The sequence below is a fragment of the Leucoraja erinacea genome, chromosome 48, assembly GCF_028641065.1.
Source record: "Leucoraja erinacea ecotype New England chromosome 48, Leri_hhj_1, whole genome shotgun sequence".
Lineage (NCBI taxonomy): Eukaryota > Metazoa > Chordata > Chondrichthyes > Rajiformes > Rajidae > Leucoraja > Leucoraja erinaceus.
In genome coordinates this window covers 558,344-577,107 of record NC_073424.1, presented here as the reverse complement: position 1 = coordinate 577,107, position 18,764 = coordinate 558,344, and the positions used below count along the sequence as shown (strand labels likewise).

General features: G+C 48.2%; 1 protein-coding gene across 5 annotated transcripts in view; it reads right to left on the bottom strand.

Moving 5' to 3' along the window:
- LOC129715036 (uncharacterized) overlaps positions 1-18,764 on the bottom strand; it is a 67,138-nt gene that overhangs the window by 9,502 nt on the left and 38,872 nt on the right. For 3 of the 5 annotated variants that reach the window (XM_055664867.1, XM_055664864.1, XM_055664865.1), the window contains one exon: positions 18,413-18,536. In XM_055664867.1, the coding sequence (XP_055520842.1) occupies positions 18,413-18,536 (124 nt within the window). Of the gene's footprint in view, positions 1-7,199; positions 7,765-18,412; positions 18,537-18,764 lie in introns of those variants that run through there. The other 2 variants (XM_055664868.1, XM_055664866.1) reach the window with 2 other exon arrangements.

The window sequence follows — 18,764 nt, the reverse complement described above, 5'->3', positions numbered from 1 at the left end:
CTGAAAAGGACCCGTTCACTCCTACTCTTTGCTTCCTGTCTGCCAACCAAGTTTCTATCCATGTCAACACCCTACCCTCAATACCATGTGCTCTAATTTTAGTCACCAGTCTCCCGTGAAGGGGAAAAGATTTAATAGGAATCCGCGGGGTAACCTTTTCACACAAAGGGTGGTGGGTGTATGGAACAAGCTGCCAGAGGAGGTAGTTGAGGCTGGGACTATCCCAATGTTTAAGAAACAGTTAGACAGGTACATGGATAGGACAGGTTTGGAGGGATATGGACCAAACGCAGGCTGGTGGGACTAGTGTAGCTGGGACATTGTTGGCCGGGGTTGCCAAGTTAGGCCGAAGGGTCTGTTTCCACACTGTATCCCTCTATCCACGTGTAACCATAAGTTCATAGAATATATAACATAGAAAATAGGTAGCAGGAGTAGGTTAAGTGTTCAAGAAGGAACTGCAGATGCTGGAAAATCGAAGTTACACAAAATTGCTGGAGAAACTCAGCGGGTGCAGCAGCATCTATGGAGCGAAGGAAATAGGCAACGTTTCGGGCCGAAACCCTTCTTCAGACTGATGGGGGGTGGGGGGGAGAAGGAAGGGAAAAAGGGGAGGAGGAGGAGCCCGAGGGTGGGCGGATAGGAGGGTGGGAGGAGACAGCTAGAGGGTTAAGGAAGGGGAGGAGACAGCAAGGGCTAGCAAAATTGGGAGAATTCAATGTTCATGCCATCCGGACGCAAGGTCCCCAGGCGGAATATGAGGTGCTGTTCCTCCAATTTCCGCTGTTGCTCACTCTGGCAATGGAGGAGACCCAGGACAGAGAGGTCGGATTGGGAATGGGAGGGGGAGTTGAAGTGCTGAGCCACCGGTAGGTCAGCTTGGTTATTGCGGACTGAGCGGAGGTGTTCGGCGAAACGATCGCCCAACCTCCGCTTAGTCTCCCCGATGTAAATCAGCTGACATCTAGAGGATGCAGTAGATGAGGTTGGAGGAGATACAGGTGAACCTTTGTCGCACCTGGAACGACTGCTTGGGACCTTGAATGGAGTCGAGGGGGGAGGTGAAGGGACAGGTGTTGCATTTCTTGCGGTTGCAACGGAAAGTGCCCGGGGAGGGGGTGGTACGGGAGGGAAGGGAAGAATTGACAAGGGAGTTGCGGAGGGAGCAGTCTTTGCGGAAGGCAGACATGGGGGGAGATGGGAAGATGTGGCGAGTGGTGGGGTCACGTTGGAGGTGGCGGAAATGGCGGAGGATTATGTGTTGTATTTGCCGGCTGGTGGGGTGAAAGGTGAGGACTAGGGGGACTCTGCCCTTGTTGCGAGTGCGGGGATGGGGAGAGAGAGCAGTGTTACGGGGTATGGATGAGACCCTGGTGCGAGCCTCATCTATGGTGGCGGAGGGGAATCCCCGTTCCCTGAAGAACAAGGACATTTCCGATGCCCTGGTGTGGAACGTCTCATCCTGGGAACAGATGCGGCGTAGGAGGAGGAATTGGGAGTATGGGATGGAGTCTTTACAGGGGGCAGGGTGGGAAGACGTGGAGTCCAGATAGCCATGTGAGTCAGTGGGTTTGTAATGTATGTTAGTCAGGAGTCTGTCCCCTGCGATGGAGATGGTGAGGTCAAGGAATGGTAGCGAAGTGTCGGAAATGGTCCAGGTGTATTGGAGTGCCGGGTGGAAGTTGGTGGTGAAGTGGATGAAGTCAGTCAGTTGTGTGTGGGTGCAGGAGGTGGCCCCAAGGAATTCTCCCAATTTTGCTAGCCCTTACTGTCTCCTCCCCTTCCTTAACCCTTGAGCTGTCTCCTCCCACCCTCCTATACGCCCGCCCTCGGGCTCCTCCTTCTCCCCTTTTCCTTCCTTCTCCCCCCCCCCCACCCCCCATCAGTCTGAAGAAGGGTTTCGGCCCGAAACGTTGCCTATTTCCTTCGCTCCATAGATGCTGCTGCACCCGCTGAGTTTCTCCAGCAATTTTGTGTACCAGCAGGAGTAGGCTATTTGCCCCCTTGAGCCAGTACCGTCATTCAATATGTTCATGGCTGATCATCCACAATCAGTACCCCATTCTGGCTTTTTCCCCATATACCTTGATTCCCCCCTTAGAGCTAAATCTCTTTTGAAAACATCCAGTGAATTGGCCTCCACTGCCTTCTGTGGCAGAGAATTCCACAGATTCGCAACTCTCTGGGTGACAAGGTTTTTCCTTTTGACTGAAATAAGGAAAAACCTTTTCACCCAGAGAGTTGTGAACCTGTGGAATTCTCTGCCACAGAAGGATGTGGAGGCCAAGTCAGTGGACACTTTGGAGATTGACAGATTCATGATCAGTATATGTAGGAAGGAACTGCGGATGCTGGTTTAAATCAAAGATAGACACAAAATGCTGGAATAACTCAGCGGGACAGGCAGCATCTCTGGAGAGAAGGAACGTGTGATGTTTCGGGTCGAGACCATTCTTCAGACTAATGTCGGGGGAGTGGGTGGTACATAGATAAGGAAATGCATAGATAATGAAGTGTCAGGTGTGAAAACAGGACAAAGGGAATTAAGTTCAAGGGAGATGTAGAATAGATCGTTGTTACAACAAAGGACAACAAATGAAACAGCTAAAATATATTCGGAGACAGTCAGACTGGTCGAAGAACTGGGATGGGGGAGGGGTGGGGAGACCTTTGTTGTTACCTTCCTGTCCATGTACCTTTCTAACTGTTTCTTAAACATTGGGATAGTCCCTGCCTCAACTACCTCCTCCAGCAGCTCGTTCCATGCACCCATCACCCTTGTGGACTCCTCAGATTCCTATTAAATCTTTTCCCATTCTCCTTGAACCTATGTTCTCTGGTCCTCGATTCCTGGGCAATAGACTTTGTGCAATAGTCATCTACCTGATATATTCCTCTCATGACTCTTGCAAATGGATTCAGTGGGCTGTTTCTATGCATTCAATAGTGTGAGGTTATCCACTTTGGCGGCAAAAACAAGGGGGCAGATTATTATCTCAATAGGGTTAGGTTAGGTAAGGGGGAGGTGCAGCGAGACCTGGGTGTCCTTGTACACCGGTCACTGAAAGTTGGCGTGCAGGTACAGCAGGCAGTGAAGAAAGCTAATGGAATGTTGGCCTTCATAACAAGAGGATTTCAGTATAGGAGTAGAGAGGTTCTTCTGCAGTTGTATAGGGCTCTGGTAAGACCACATCTGGAGTATTGCATACAGTTTTGGTCTCCTAATTTGAGGAAGGACATCCTTGTGATTGAGGCAGTGCAGCGTCGGTTCACGAGATTGATCCCTGGGATGGCGGGACTGTCCTATGGTGAAAGCTTGTATTCACTGGTGTTTAGAAGGATGAGGGGATATCTTATAGAAACTTATAAAAGGACTGGACAAGCTAGATGCAGGAAAAATGTTACCAATGTTGGGCGAGTCCAGAACCAGGGGCCACAGACTTAGAATCAAGGGGAGGCCATTTAAGACTGAGGTGAGAAAAAACTTTTTCACCCAGACAGTTGTGAATTTGCGGAATTCCCTGCCACAGAGGGCAGTGGAGGCCAAGTCACTGGATGGATTTAAGAGAGGGTTAGATAGAGCTCAAGGGGCTAGTGGAGTCAAGGGATATGGGGAGAAGGCAGGCACGGGTTATTGATCGGGGACGATCAGCCATGATCACAATGATTGGCGGTGCTGGCTCGAAGGGCCGAATGGCCTACTCCTGTGCCTATTTTCTATGTTTCTACTACTTAATCAGGGATAGTCCTTATGTGTGGCAATAACCTTACTGACTACATGTAAAAATCAATTTCATTGTACCTTAATACACATGATAATAAAGTAACCATTGAATCATTAAACCAGGGGAATTTATAGTCTGATAAAGGGTTTCGGCCCAAAACGTTACCTATTTCCTTCGCTCCATAGATGCTGCCTCACCCGCTGAGTTTCTCCAGCATTTTTGTCTACATTCGATTTTCCAGCATCTGCAGTTCCTTCTTAAAGATTTTGTAGTCTAGTTTATTTAGTTTAGAGATACAGCACAGAAACAGGCCCTTCGGCCCACCAAGTCCGCGCCGACCAGCGACCCCCACGTATTAACACAATCCTACACACACAAGGAACAATTTACATTTACTGTACACCAAGACAATTAACCTACAAACCTGCACGTCTTTGGAGTGTGGGAGGAAACCGAAGATCTCGGAGAAAACCCACGCACGTCACGGGGAGAACGTACAAACTCCGTACAGGCAGCGCCCGTAGTCAGGATCGAACCCGGGTCTCTGGCACTGTGAGGTGGCAACTCTACCACTGCGCCACCGTGCTGCCCTTACAGTATTTTACAGTCATGTTGGGCTGGTGTCAGCCATGATCACATTGAATGGCGGTGCTGGCTGGAAGGGCCGAATGGCCTACTCCTGTGCCTATTTTTCTGCTTCTATGTTTCTATGAGAGTTAAGTCATGGTGATTTCAAGGCAGAGTTTTACAGCACAGAAACAGGCCCGTTGGCCCATCTCAACCATGGACGACAGATGGCACAATGGGCTAAGTGTTCGGCTGGCGACCAGAAGGTAGCCGGTTCGAATCCCGCTTGGAGTGCATACTGTCGTTGTGTCCTTGGGGCAAGACACTTCACCCACCTTTGCCTGTGTGTAATGTAATGTAATTATGTGAAGCACTTTGGGGTCAATGCAAGTTGACTGAAAATGTGCTATATAAATAAGATATTATTATTATTATGCCGAAATAGCTCCCCAACCAAGCTAGTCCCACTTGCCTGCATTTGGCCAATATCCCTCCAAACATTTCTCCTTCATGTACCGTCTATGTGTCTTTTACATGTTGCTATTTGTTCCTACCTCAACCACTTCCCCCGGCAGCTCGTTCCATACACCCACCCACCACCCTCCGTGTGTAAAGGTTGCCCCTCAGGTTCCTATTAAATCCTTTCCATTTCATGTTCTGTTCCCCTAGTTTTAACACCATATTTGGGTGAAATGGCTTGTGGCTTTTCATCTTATCTATGCTCCAGCGGTCGTGTTGCTGCATCACAGCGCCAGAGACCCGGGTTCGATCCTGACTACGGGTGCTGTCCGTACGGAGTCTGTACGCCCTCCCCGTGACCTGCGTGGGTTTTCCCCGGGTGCTCCGGTTTCCTCCCACACTCTAAAGCCACACACGTTTGTAGATTAATTTGGCTTCGGTAAAAATTCTAAATTGTCACTCGTGTGTGTAGGACAGTGTTAGTGTGTGGGGATCGCTGGTCGGCGCGGACTCGGTGGGCCGAAGGGCCTGTTTCCATGCTGTGTCTCTAAACTAAACAATTTCCCAATTAAACATAGACCCAAGTGTACAATCCCATCTAGAAGACAGCACCTGTTGTCATATGGAGATAAAACACCAACGTATGGTCTCACCAAGGGCATATTGTCAACATATTGTCTACAGTGTAACAATGTTGACATATTCTGTTGTGCTGCTGCAAGGAAGAATCTCATTTTTCTATCTGGGAGACATGACAATAGAATACTCTTGACTCTTGGCCTATGCAGTTGCAATAAGAGTTCCTAACTACTGTAATCACTAGGAGCCAGGATGTTTAGGAGCTAAAAATCTCCGAAATAGGCAGGTAAAAAGGCAAAATAAAATTACAAAAAAGGCACGAAAAAGGCATTTATTGACAAAAAGAGCACAAAAAGGCACATATTTCCACCACCAAAATATGGTTAAAAATGATAATTATAAAGGTATACTACATTTTTGCCTAGTTGCACATAACTACTAGCATTTTTTTCAAATTATCTGGTGTTACACTATGCTGTCTGTCAGACAGAATATGCTTCAGTTGTGAAAAACGTCTTTCGACCCCAGCTGAGGTCACTGGTGCATTCCTGAAACAAGCTACAGATTCTATATCCATGTTGATATCTTGTGCATTACAACTACCTGAGAAATTTAGCTATGTTTTGTATTTCTTCAAAATCTTTGTTAGCTAAAATCCCCCTCTCATATTTTCCTTGGAGGTTTTTACCTACATCGCCAGGAACTTTAAGTACAAAGTACAGCAAGTGAAGATGTAAACAACTGCGCAATAGTTAAGCTCTTTGACTTCTCCAATACTTCCAACATCAAGAAATAGAAACATAGAAACATAGACAATAGGTGCAGGAGTAGGCCATTCGGCCCTTCGAGCCTGCACTGCCATTCAATATGATCATGGCTGATCATCCAACTCAGTATCCTGTATCTGCCTTCTATCCATACCCCCTGATCCCTCTAGCCACAAGGGCCACATCTAACTCCCTCTTAAATATAGCCAATGAACTTGCCTCAACTACCTTCTGTGGCAGTGAATTCCAGAGATTCACCACTCTCTGCGTGAAAAATGTTTTTCTCATCTCGGTCCTAAAGGATTTTCCCTTTATCCTTAAACTGTGACCCCTTGTTCTGGACTTCCTCAACTTCCCCAAATACTCTTTTGATGGTTGACCTGCCTCCAGTTTACCAATGACCACATTGGCAACATATCTCCCCACAGCATTGATTGTCCCGTCTATTGAGATCCATATTTTGATGCGTGCAACTTCATCTCTTATTTTCTGCACAACAACGTTGAAGTTGCTGCCGACCCTCCTGCAGCCACGTCTCAGTAATCCCCACAATGCCATATCTACCAACCTCTAACTGAGCCTCAGGCTCATCTACTTTACTTCTTATACTACGCGCATTCATATACAATACTTTTAATTCCTTACGCATCTCACCTTTCACATCGATCCCTATTACACTTGGCCATACGCTCTCCTATATCTCTTTGTGAGCTTCCTTTCCCGTTAATTCTGGGGTCATTAACCATCAGTTTACTCTCTTTCCCTTTAACTCCATCCTCGACCATCCCATTTGACACCCCCCTCCCCTTATTCAGTTTAAAACCACCCGTGTAGCAGTGGCAAACCTGCCTGCCAGAATGCTGGTCCCACACCTGTTAAGGTGCAACCCACCCCTTTTGTACAGTTCCCCTTACTCCAAAACAGATCCCAGTGATGTAAGAATCGAAATCCCTGCCCCGTGCACCAGTTCCACAGCCACACGTTCAGGTCCCGTATCCCCCTGCTCCTGCTCTCGCCAGCGTATCGTCTTTCCGCTAACTGGTTGGCAGGCAACAAAAGAAACCTTCCACTGTACCAGGGTGCACGTGCCGGTGAACTAAAGTGAACTGAATTAAACCCCTTGTCCAGTTTCCCTTAATTTATTTCATTGGTGGATTTGTACAGATAAGCATAACAGAGATGAACATTTTGCCACGTGTGTTGGCTGGGTTTACGTGGATTTTGACAAGGGCGACGTTCGCTAAGTTGGCGCACGGTAATAAATGTCATAGTTTGACGCTCGGCTCATTGGCGGTGGTGAAGGGTCTTTCGTTTTTCTTGTTTGCAACGAGCTCTGGTGCTCGCGAGTGTTAGCGAGAGCGAAAGAGGCCAACATTGGATGGAAGGATTTTTTGAGCGCAGAGTAGAATTTGGTAGGAACTTATATCTGGGAATGGGCAATGACAATTTGTGGAGCAGTAAGTAAATGGGGTTTGACTAAGTGGTAAGGACAACGTTACGGTCTAGGTGTCGGACTGCACAAGATTCGTGCCAAGAGGGAACGGCAACATGGCCGTTGAATGTCTAATTGATCGCTGATCCTTTGGAGTCTTCCATTGTTCCGTACGGTTTTAATTATCTGTGGCTTTGTCATTTAGCTTGTTCTGTCCAGCCTGTTACAGCTGTAACTGCAAACGACAACAACAAGAGAAGAGTGTTAAAGGGATTTAGACAATAGACAATAGACAATAGGTGCAGGAGGAGGCCATTTGGCCCTTCAAGCCAGCATCGCCATTCAATGTGATCATGGCTGATCATCCCCAATCAGTACCCCGTTCCTGCCTTCTCCCCATATCCACTGATTCCGATATCTTTAAGAACCCTCTCTTGAAAGTGTTCTACAAGGAACTGCAGATGCTGGAAAATCGAAGGTAGATAAAAGTGCTGGAGAAACTCAGCGGGTGCAGCAGTATCTCTGGAGCGAAGGAAATAGGCAACGTTTCAGGCCGAAAAGTTGCCTATTTCCTTCAGTCCATAGATGCTGCCGCACCTGCTCAGGCCTGAAGAAGGGTTTCGGCCCGAAACGTTACCTATTTCCTTCGCTCCATAGATGCTGCCACACCCGCTGAGTTTCTCCAGCATTTTTCTCTCTTGAAAGCATCCAGAGAACCTGCCTCCACAGCCCTCTGAGGCAGAGAATTCCACAGACTCACCACTCTCTGTGTGAAAAAGTGTTTCCTCCTCTCCGTTCTAAATGGCTTACCCCTTATTCTTAAACTGTGTGGGCCCTGGTTCTGGACTCCCCCCAACATCGGGAACATGTTTCCTGCCTCTATCGTGTCCAAACCCTTAATAATCTTATATGTTTCAATAAGATTCCCACTCATCCTTCTAAACTACGGAGTGTACAAGCCCTCTCTTAAAAGGTTCACCCATCACAGAGTCATGCAGCACGGAAACAGGCCCTTCGGCCCATCTTTCCCCCCCCCCATCTAAGCTAGTCTTCCTGTTTGGCCCACATCGGAGAGCAGAGAACAGGAACACAATGTTTCTGCCGAACATGATGTCACGATCTCATCGGTCTCTGCATGATCCATATCCCTCCATTCCCTGCACTGTCGTGTACCTATCTAGAAGCCTCGTAAACATCACTACTGTATCTGCTTCTACCTCCACTCTAAACCTATCTATGTACCTGTAGGGGTGGGAGGGAGGGGGTAACTTTTAAATCTCTCCCTGCACGGGAGACCCGACCTTTTCTTTGTCGGGTCTCCATTGTCGTTGGGGCTGCAACGAGGTGCGGCCTCCAACAGGAGAAGACCGGGGACTCTGGTGCCGACGACTCACCTCACCGTCGCGGAGCTGGCCGAGCCCGGAGCGGGTGGAGCGGTGGTGGAGCGCTGCTGCTGCTGCTGCTGCGACCCGACCTCCGGAGATTCGGAGGCTGCAACTGCGGGTCTGGTGGACGGCGGCACCGGGAGCCCGCGGGTCCCTGGAGGGAGACCGCTTTACAGGGCTCTCGCAACGGCGACTTCTCCCGCCCGAGTTGCGGGGTCGAAGAGCTCCTGGAGCGGGGCCTGACATCACTGCCCCGCGCGGCTTGGAATGGCCGCGGGACTCTGCGAGCGCACGCCGGGGGCTCCAACATCAAGAACCCGGTGTGCGACCTCGCACCACCCGGCGTGGCTTTAATGGCCGCGGGACAATCGCCATCGCCAGCCGGGGGCTTTGACTTTGACTCTGACATGGGGGGGGGGAGAGTGCAGTGGAGAGATAACTTTTTTTGGCCTTCCATCACAGCAATGTGATGGATGTTTATGTAAATTATGTTGTGTCTTGAGTCTATTTGTTTGTAATGTATGGCTGCAGAAACGGCATTTCGTTTGGACCTCAAGGGGTCCAAATGACAATTAAATTGAATCTTGAATCTTGAATCTTGTATAAATGTATTTTAAATGTTATAGCACCTGGTTCAACTACCTCCTCTGGCAGCTAGTTCCACCCACCCACCACCCTCTGTGTGAAAAAGTTGCCCCTCAGGTTCTGAGTAACTATTTCTCCTCTCTCGTTCAACCTATGGCTGCTAGTTCTCGATTCCCCAACCCTAAAAAAAGTATCTCCAGCTACAGTGCCCTCCATAATGTTTGGGACAAAGACCCATCATTTATTTATTTGCCTCTGTACTCCGCAATTTGAGATTTGTAATAGAAAAAAAATCACATGTGGTTTTAGTGCACATTGTCAGATTTTATTAAAGGGCATTTTTATACATTTTGGTTTCACCATGTAGAAATTACAGCTGTGTTTATACATAGTTCCCCCCCATTTCAGAGCACCATAATGTTTGGGACACATGTCTTCACAGGTGTTTGTAATTGCTCAGGTGTGTTTAACTGCCTACTTCATGCAGGTATGAGAGAGCTCTCAGCTCCTAGTCTTTTATCCAGTCTTTCAATCACCTTTGGAAACTTTTATTGCTGTTTATCAACATGAGGACCAAAGTTGTGCCAATGAAAGACAAAGACTGAGAAACACGAATAAAACTGTTAGAGACATCAGCCAAACCTTAGGATTACCAAAATCAACTGTTTGGAACATCATTAAGAAGAAAGGGAGCTGGTGAGCTTACTAATCGCAAGGGGACTGGCAGGCCAAGGAAGACCTCCACAGCTGATGACAGAAGAATTCTCTCTATAATAAAGAAAAATCCCCAAACACCTGTCCGACAGATCTCTTCAGGAGTCAGGTGGATTTGTCAATGACCACTGTCCGCAGAAGACCTCGTGAACAGAAATACAGAGGCTACACTACAAGATGCAAACCACTGGTTAGCTGCAAAAAATAGGATGGACAATTTACAGTTTGCCAAGAAGGACTTAAAGAGCAACCACAGTTCTGGAAAAAGGTCTTGTAGACAGATGAGACGAAGATTAACTTATATCAGAGTGATGACAAGAGCAAAGTATGGAGGAGAGAAGGAACTGCCCAAGATCCAAAGCATACCACCTCATCTGTGAAACACAGTGGTGGGGGTGTTATGGCCTGGGCATGTATGGCTGCTGATGGTACTGGCTCACTTATATCTTCTACCTGGAAAACTTGATGGTACACTAGGGTGACATGATTCATGCTGCGGTCACACATTTACAAATTCAGGAATTCCAATCAACACATGGTCGCTGCAAGAAAAACTACATTGAAGACTCAAACTCGGGAACGAGGAAGCATGATCGCGACCTTGCGGATATGAGCCGGGCACTCTACCACCGAGCCAGCCATTAAAATCTACGCTAAAGAAATTCCATTCCGAAGACCGACAAATTCCAAATTACGAAAAGTGTCTGGTCCCAAGGCTGTCGGATAAAAGGTTGTGCACCTGTAGCATGATGAATTCTGACGTGTATAGACACATTCTATCTGCTCAAGTTCAAACAAATGCCTCAAAACTCATTTGCCGGCAGTTCATTCTACAGCAAGACAATGATCCCAAACATGCTGCTGAAGCAACAAAGCAGTTAAAAAATTGTCAATTCTTGAGTGGCCAAGTCAACCACCCGATCTGAACCCAATTGAGCATGCCTTTTATATGCTGAAGAGAAAACTGAAGGGGACTAGCCCCCAAAACACACATAAGCTAAAGATGGCTGCAATACAGGCCTGGCAGCATCACCAGAGAAGACACCCAGCAACTGGTGATGTCCATGAATCGCAGACTTCAAGCAATCATTGCAACAAAAGGATATGCAACAAAATACTGAACATGACTACTTTCATCTACATGACTTTGCTGTGTCCCAAACATTATGGTGCCCTGAAATGGGATGACTATGTATAAACACTGCTGTAATTTCTACATGGTGAAACCAAAATGTATAAAAATGGTCTTTATTAAAATCTGACAATGTGCACTTTAACCACGTGTGAATTTTTCAATTACAAATCTCAAATTGTGGAGTAAAGAGGCAAATAAATAAATAATGGGTCTTTGTCCCAAACATTATGGAGGGCACTGCAGCTGTACACTGTAAATGGCTCAATTGTCATCATGTATTGTCTTTCTGCTGACTGGATAAGTGAGTATGTTTATTGGCCAAGTATTCACATACAAGGAATTTGCCTTGGTGCTCCGCCCACAAGTAACAACATGACATACAGTGACAGTTACGAAGGACTCAGAAAACACTAAACATTAATAATAATAAAACATTAATGATAAAACACCATTGATCAAACATGTGAACCAACAAAATACCAGATCAAAGGAAGGCTACAGATTTTTGGCTGTTGAGTAGAGCAACTACTCGTGGATAAAAACTGTTTTTATGTCTGGCTGTGGCAGCTTTGACAGTCCGGAGTCGCCTTCCAGAGGGAAGTGAGTCAAAGAGTTTGTGGCCAGGGTGGGAGGGGTCAGAGATGATCTTGCCCGCTCGCTTCCTGGCCCTTGCAGTGTACAGTTCATCAATGGAGGGAAGGTTGCAGCCAATAACCTTCTCAGCTGATCGGACGATTCGCTGCAGCCTCCAGGTGTCGTGCTTGGTGGCTGAGCCAAACCAGACCACGATGGAGAAGGTGAGGACAGACTCTACGATGGCCGTGTAGAATTGGACCATCATTGCCTGTGGCAGATTGTGCTTCCTCAGCTGCCGCAGGAAGTACATCCTCTGTTGGGCCTTTTTGACTGTGGAGTCGATGGTAGCCCCCCCACTTAAGGTCCTTGGAGATGATGGTTCCCAGGAACTTAAAGGACTCCATAGAACACGCAACGAAAGCTTTTCACTGTACCTCGGTACACGTGACAATAAACTAAACTGAACTGAGGGTCTTCACTCCCCCTCCATCTTCATAGTGCATTACATGAGGAAGGCTGGGCGTGTGGTCATGGCTGCTGCCAGCCTGGCTGTTCCCTTATCTCTGTTCTACCCTCCAGGAGAAGACACAAGGGCTTGAAACCTCGGATGTCCAGACTTTAGGAACAGCTTCTTCCCCACTGCCGTCCGACACCTGAAGCCATCACCGCTTTCACTTCCCAAAGGTGTCATGGTGGTGCAGCGGTAGAGTCGCTGCCTCACACCTCTGCCTCAGACCTGGGTTCGATCCTGACTAGGGGTCCAGTCTATACGTAGTTTGTACGTTTTCCCTGTGATCCGGGTGGGTTTTCTCCGGGTGCTCCGGTTTCCTCCCACACTCCCAAGACATACAGGTTTGTATGTTAATTGGCTTCAGTACGAATGTAAATTGTCCCTCGTGTGTGTGTGTGTGTGTGTGTGTGTGTGTGTGTGTGTGTGTGTGTGTGTGTGTGTGTGTGTGTGTGTGTGTGTGTGTGTGTGTGTGTGTGTGTGTGTGTGTGTGTGTGTGTGTGTGTGTGTGTGTGTGTGTGTGTGTGTGTGTGTGTGTGTGTGTGTGTGTGTGTGTGTGTGTGTGTGTGTGTGTGTGTGTGTGTGTGTGTGTGTGTGATAGTGTTAGTGTTAGTGTGCGGGGATCGCTGGTCAGCATAGACACGGTGGTTCGAAGGTCCTGTTTCCGCGCTGTATCTCTAAAACTCAACTAAACTAAAAGATGTCGCCTCACACTCTTAAGGGCCGGTCCCACCACCATGCGACTGTGTATGGCGAGCGCGACCTAACGTGGTCGCTTGAGCCGTACGGCCTCGCGGGGCCGGTCCCACTTCGATCGCCGGAGCCGTATGGAGTTGTGCGGGGCTGGTCCCGACATCGCGCGGGGCTCCGAAAAACTGACCGTGTTCCAAAAGTTCGTGCGGCAACAGCCTGCCGGCTCGCAGCCACCTCGACGCCGTACGTTTTGCGTGAACGTCCCGCGGACTTCGCTCAAACTTCATGTCACTCACTCGACCTCCGCGCGGCCCCCGCTTCCGGTTTGGTCGCGCTCGCCGCATGCAGGCGCATTCTGGTGGGACAGGTCCTTTAGGTCGCGCTCGCCGCATGCAGGTGCACGCTGGTGGGACCGGCCCTTTAGGTCGAGCTTGCCGCATGGAGTCGCATGCTCGTGGGACGGGCCCTTTACTCTAAACTCTACTCCATTCAGTTGTTGCAGATTAAGCCCTTTTTTTGCACTATTTTGGATTGCAATCACTGCAATCTTGCAACACTCGGCTGTTTCCCACACAGTTATATCTATCATCGTATATCGGGCAGATGGGGTTCGTCAGCCTGGGAAGGCAGTCCATCTAGGAGAGGGGAAACTCTGATTTACAACCTCCACTGCCTTGTGGCCATCCATATCCAGTCATGGAAAAGGCTCCAGGAGTAAACCTCAAGACAATCCGGAGTCGGAGCCCCTAAGGCAGTTCGTCGTTGTCTACAACCTCGCTCTGGCAGCTCCTGCGATGGCGCTGGTGCCAAACTGTAACGGCCCTGCTGTTCCTTTGGATCGATCAGCGACGTGGAGAGGGGGGGACGTGCTGCATGGGCAACAGCCTGTCTGTCCTCCATATGACATCGATCGCCCAGGCTTGCATCCCACCACGATGCATCACCCATGGTCAGTCATGACTGAGAGGGACCTACTACTACTATTTATCATCATTGCATCTATACTGTTTGCTCTGTGGGCTTCAAGTGAACAAGGAATTACATTGTACCTTGGTTCCAAGAGCAGAATTAGGCCCTTCGGCCCATCAAGTCTACTCCGCCATTCAATCATGGCTGATCTATCTCTCCCTCCTAACCCCATTCTCCTGCCTTCCCCCCATAACCTCTGACACCCATACTAATCAAGAATCTATCTATCTCTGCCTTAACAATATCCACTGACTTGGCCTCCACAGCCGTCTGTGGCAAAGAATTCCACAGATTCACCACCCTCTGACGAAAGAAATTCCACCTCATCTCCTTCTGAAAGGAACATCCTTTGATTCTGAGGCTGTGACCTCTGGTCCTGGACTCTCCCACCATTGTGTGTGTGAGAGAGAGAGAAGTGAATTGGTCAGTTGGAGAATTAGGAGGAACACCAGTATATTGGGCATTAGGGGAGGGCACCCCATTTGTGGAGACATCCTCTCCACATCCACTCTATCCAGGCCTTTCACTATTCTGTAAGTTTCAATGAAGTCCCCCTAATGGATCTAAACTCCAGCGAGTACATGCCCAGTGCCGTCAAACGCTCATCATAGGTTAACCATTTAGTGCCCATAATGTCATCATATGGTGTATTTGATAGTAAACTAATGTGAAACTGAATCAAGTCAATTTGAACCATAAAACCTGTTGCCAGGGCTGGAGGGCCTGAGCTATAGAACAGAGATGAGAAAACACATTTTCACACAGAAAGTTGTGAGTCTGTGGAATTCTCTGCCTCCACAGGCAGAGGGCGGTTGGAGGCCGGTTTCAAGAGAGGGCAAGATAGGGCTCTTGAAGATAGTGGAGTCAGGGGATATGGGGAGAAGGCAGGAACGGGGTACTGATTGTGGATGATCAGCCATGATCACATTGAATGGCGGTGATGGCTCGAAGGGCCGAATGGCCTACTCCTGCACCTATTGTCTATTGTCTATTGTCTATAGGGAGATTGGGCAGGATTTTATTCTTTGGAGCGCAGAAGGATGAGGAGTGACCTTTTAGACGTCTATAAATTCATGAGGAGAATCCATCGGGCAAGAGGTACAGAAGTGTGAAAACGCACACCTCCAGATTCAGGGACAGTTTCTTCCCGGCTGTTATCAGGGAACTGAACCATCCTACCAACAACCAGAGAGCGGTGCTGAACTACTATCTACCTCATTGGTGACCCTCGGATTATCTTTGATCGGACTTTACTGGCTTTACCTTGCACTAAACGTTATTCCCTTTATCATGTATCTGTACACTGTTGATGGCTCGATTGTAATCATATATCCGCTGACTGGTTAGCACGCAACAAAAGTTTTTCACTGTACCTCGATACACGTGACAATAAACTATACTGAATGGAATAGATAGGGTGAAAGCACATTCTTTTACCCAGAGTAGGGGAATCAAGAACTCAAGGGCGTAGGTTTAGGGTGAGAGGGGAAAGACTTAATAGGAATCTGAAGGGCAAATTGTTCACACAGAGGGTGGTGGGTATGTGGAATGAGCTTCCAACGAAGGTAGTTGAGGCAAGTACAGCAACAACATTTAAAAGGCGCTTGGACAGGAAAGGTTTAGGGGGATATGGGCTAAATTCAGAGGCAAATGAGACTTGCTTAGATGGGGCATTTAGTCGGCATGGAGCAGTCGGGCCGAAGGGCCAGTTTTTGTCTTGTATGACTGACTGCAGAAGGAAATAAGTTTAAGTTTGTTGGCCAAGTATTCACATACAAGGAATAATCCTTGGTGCTCCGCCCGCAAGTGACAACATGACATATAAAGTGACAGGTAGGAATGACACATAAAACATTAAACATGAATAATAATTAATATGCAAAGTCTACACGAACTATTGGAGTCACGGAGTCATACTGCACGGAAACAGACCCTTCGGCCCGACTTATATAACATGGAACGTAGAATATAGAACGGTACAGCACGGGAATGGGCCCAATGTTTGTGCCGAACATGATGGCAATTTAAACTGATCCCATCCGTCTGAACGTGATCCATTTCCTCCATTCCCCCTCCACTTCCCTGGGTCTATCTAAATGCCCCTGAAACACCACTATCATATCTGCCTCCAGTAAACAGATTCCAGGCACCCACCACCCTCTGTGTAACAAAATTGGTCCACACATCTCCATTAAATGGACCTCGCAATATCTTGAATTAGACTTTCCTGGACTTTATCTTGCACTAAAAACGTTATTCCCTTTATCCTGTATCTCTACACTGTTGGCAGCTTGATTGTAATAATGTATAGTCTTTCCACGGACTGGATAACTCACAACAAACCAGCTATGCACTGTACCTCGGTACACATTAGTTCATAACTTCATAAGTTACAGGAGTAGAATTAGGCCATTCGGCCCATCGAGTCTACTTCGTCATTCAATCATAGCCGATCCATCTCTCCCTCCTAACCCCATTCTCCTGCCTTCTCCCCATAACCCCTGACACCCGTACTAATCAACTCTGAGACTGGCCCCACCCAAGGTTTCCGTGCGGTTTCCGGAGGTTGCAGGTGGTTGCCGGAGGTTGCAGGCAGTGGAAGCAGGTAGGGAGACTGACAAAAACCTCCGGGAACCGCACGGAAACCTTGGGCGGGGCGCAAAGTCTCCAGAGGTTTCCGTTCCGGTTTCCTAAGTGGGACTGGGGCATAGGAATCTGGGAGAGTCTAAATGAGCTAACAAAGTCATCAGGAAGGCCGGCTCCATGCTGGGAGCGGAGTTGGAGTTGGATTCATGGGAGGTTGGTCTTGGAGGGGAGGATGCTCCTCAAACTGTGGAGCATCCCGGACAATACAGCTCACTCCCTCCGTGACACACACTGGTCAACCTGAGGAGCACCTTCAGTAACAGACTGGTTCCACCAAGATGCTGCACACAACGCCACAGGAGATCCTTCTTCCCTGTGGCTATCCAACTGTACAATTCCTCCCCCTTCTGTCCTGGGGTAGACTGACTCCCGTCCCCCCCCTGCCTTCTCGCCAGATCCCCTGACTCCGCTATCTTTAAGAGCTCTATCTTTAAGAGCCACATGGAAAAAGGATTTCCTGTGGCGTCCTGTGCTGATCTTATAGAGGTGTATAAAATCATGAGAGGAATAGATCGGGTAGACGCACAGAGTCTTTTGTCCAGAGTAGGGGAATCGAGGACCAGAGGATATAGGTTCAAGGTGAAGGGGAAAAGATTGAATTGGAATTTGAGGGGTAACTTTTCCACACAAAGGGCGGTGGGTGTATGGAACGAGCTGTCAGAGGGGGTAGTTTAGGCTGGGACTATCCCAACGTTGAAGAAACATAGAAACATAGAAATTAGGTGCAGGAGTAGGCCATTCCGGCCCTTCGAGCCTGCACCGCCATTCAATATGATCATGGCTGATCATCCAACTCAGTATCCCGTACCTGCCTTCTCTCCATACCCCCTGATCCCCTTAGCCACAAAGGGCCACATCTACACTCCCTCTGAAATATAGCCAATGACTCCTGGCCTAAAATCTACCCTCTGCGGGGCAGAGAGTCTTTTTCCAGAGATTCACCACTCTCTGTGTGAAAAAATTGGAATTTCTTCTCTTTTCGGTTTTAAAGGAGTGGGTGTTCCCCCTTATCCTTAGGTGCTGTGACCCCTTGTCCCAAGTAAACAGTTAGACAGGTGCATGGATAGGACGGGTTTGGAGGGATATGGACCAAGCGCAGGCAGGTGGGACCAGTGTAGCTGGGACATTGTTGGCCAGTGTGGGCAAGTTGGGCTGAAGGGCCTGTTTCCACACTGTATCCCTCTATGACCCTATCCACGTGTAACCATAAGGTCATAGAATATATAATATAGAAAATAGGTGCAGGAGTGGGCTATTTGCTCCCTTGAGCCAGCACTGCCATTCAATATGATCATGGCTGATCATCCAAAATAAGTACCCCGTTCTGGCTTTTTCCCCATATACCTTAATTCCCCCCTTAGAGCTAACTCGCTCTTGAAAACATCCTGTGAATTGGCCTCCACTGCCTTTGTGGCGGAGAATTCCACAGGTTCACAACTCTCTGGGTGACAAGGTTTTTCCTTTGGACTGAAATAAGGAAAAACTTTTTCACCCAGAGAGTTGTGAACCTGTGGAATTCTCTGCCACAGAAGGATGTGGAGGCCAAGTCAGTGGATATTTTGGAGGTTGACAGATTTGTGATGATGTTGGCCGGTGTGGGCGGGTTGAGGCTGAAGGTGCTGTTTCCACACTGTATCATTCTGTGACTCTACGGGTGTATGTGAGCACTCACCTGTATTCCTGTCGACGGGGCATGCGCATGTAGGGGTCACAGGGGTTAGCGACCACACCAGGATAGTGACAGTACCGGCTGTCCACCTTATGAGAAGGGAAACCAGACAATTGGCTTACTTGTGCTGAGAAAGAAAGAAGATCGAACAATAGAACTTCAACGTCACAAGAAACAATTTCTTTCCCCCTATTAGCTTTGGCCACCCTAGCTCAGTAGCTCCCTTGAAACATATAAGATTGTTAAGGGCTTGGACACACTAGAGGCAGGAAACATGTTCCCGATGTTGGGGGAGTCCAGAACCAGGGGCCACACAGTTTAAGAATAAGGAGGAAGCCATTTAGAACGGAGACGA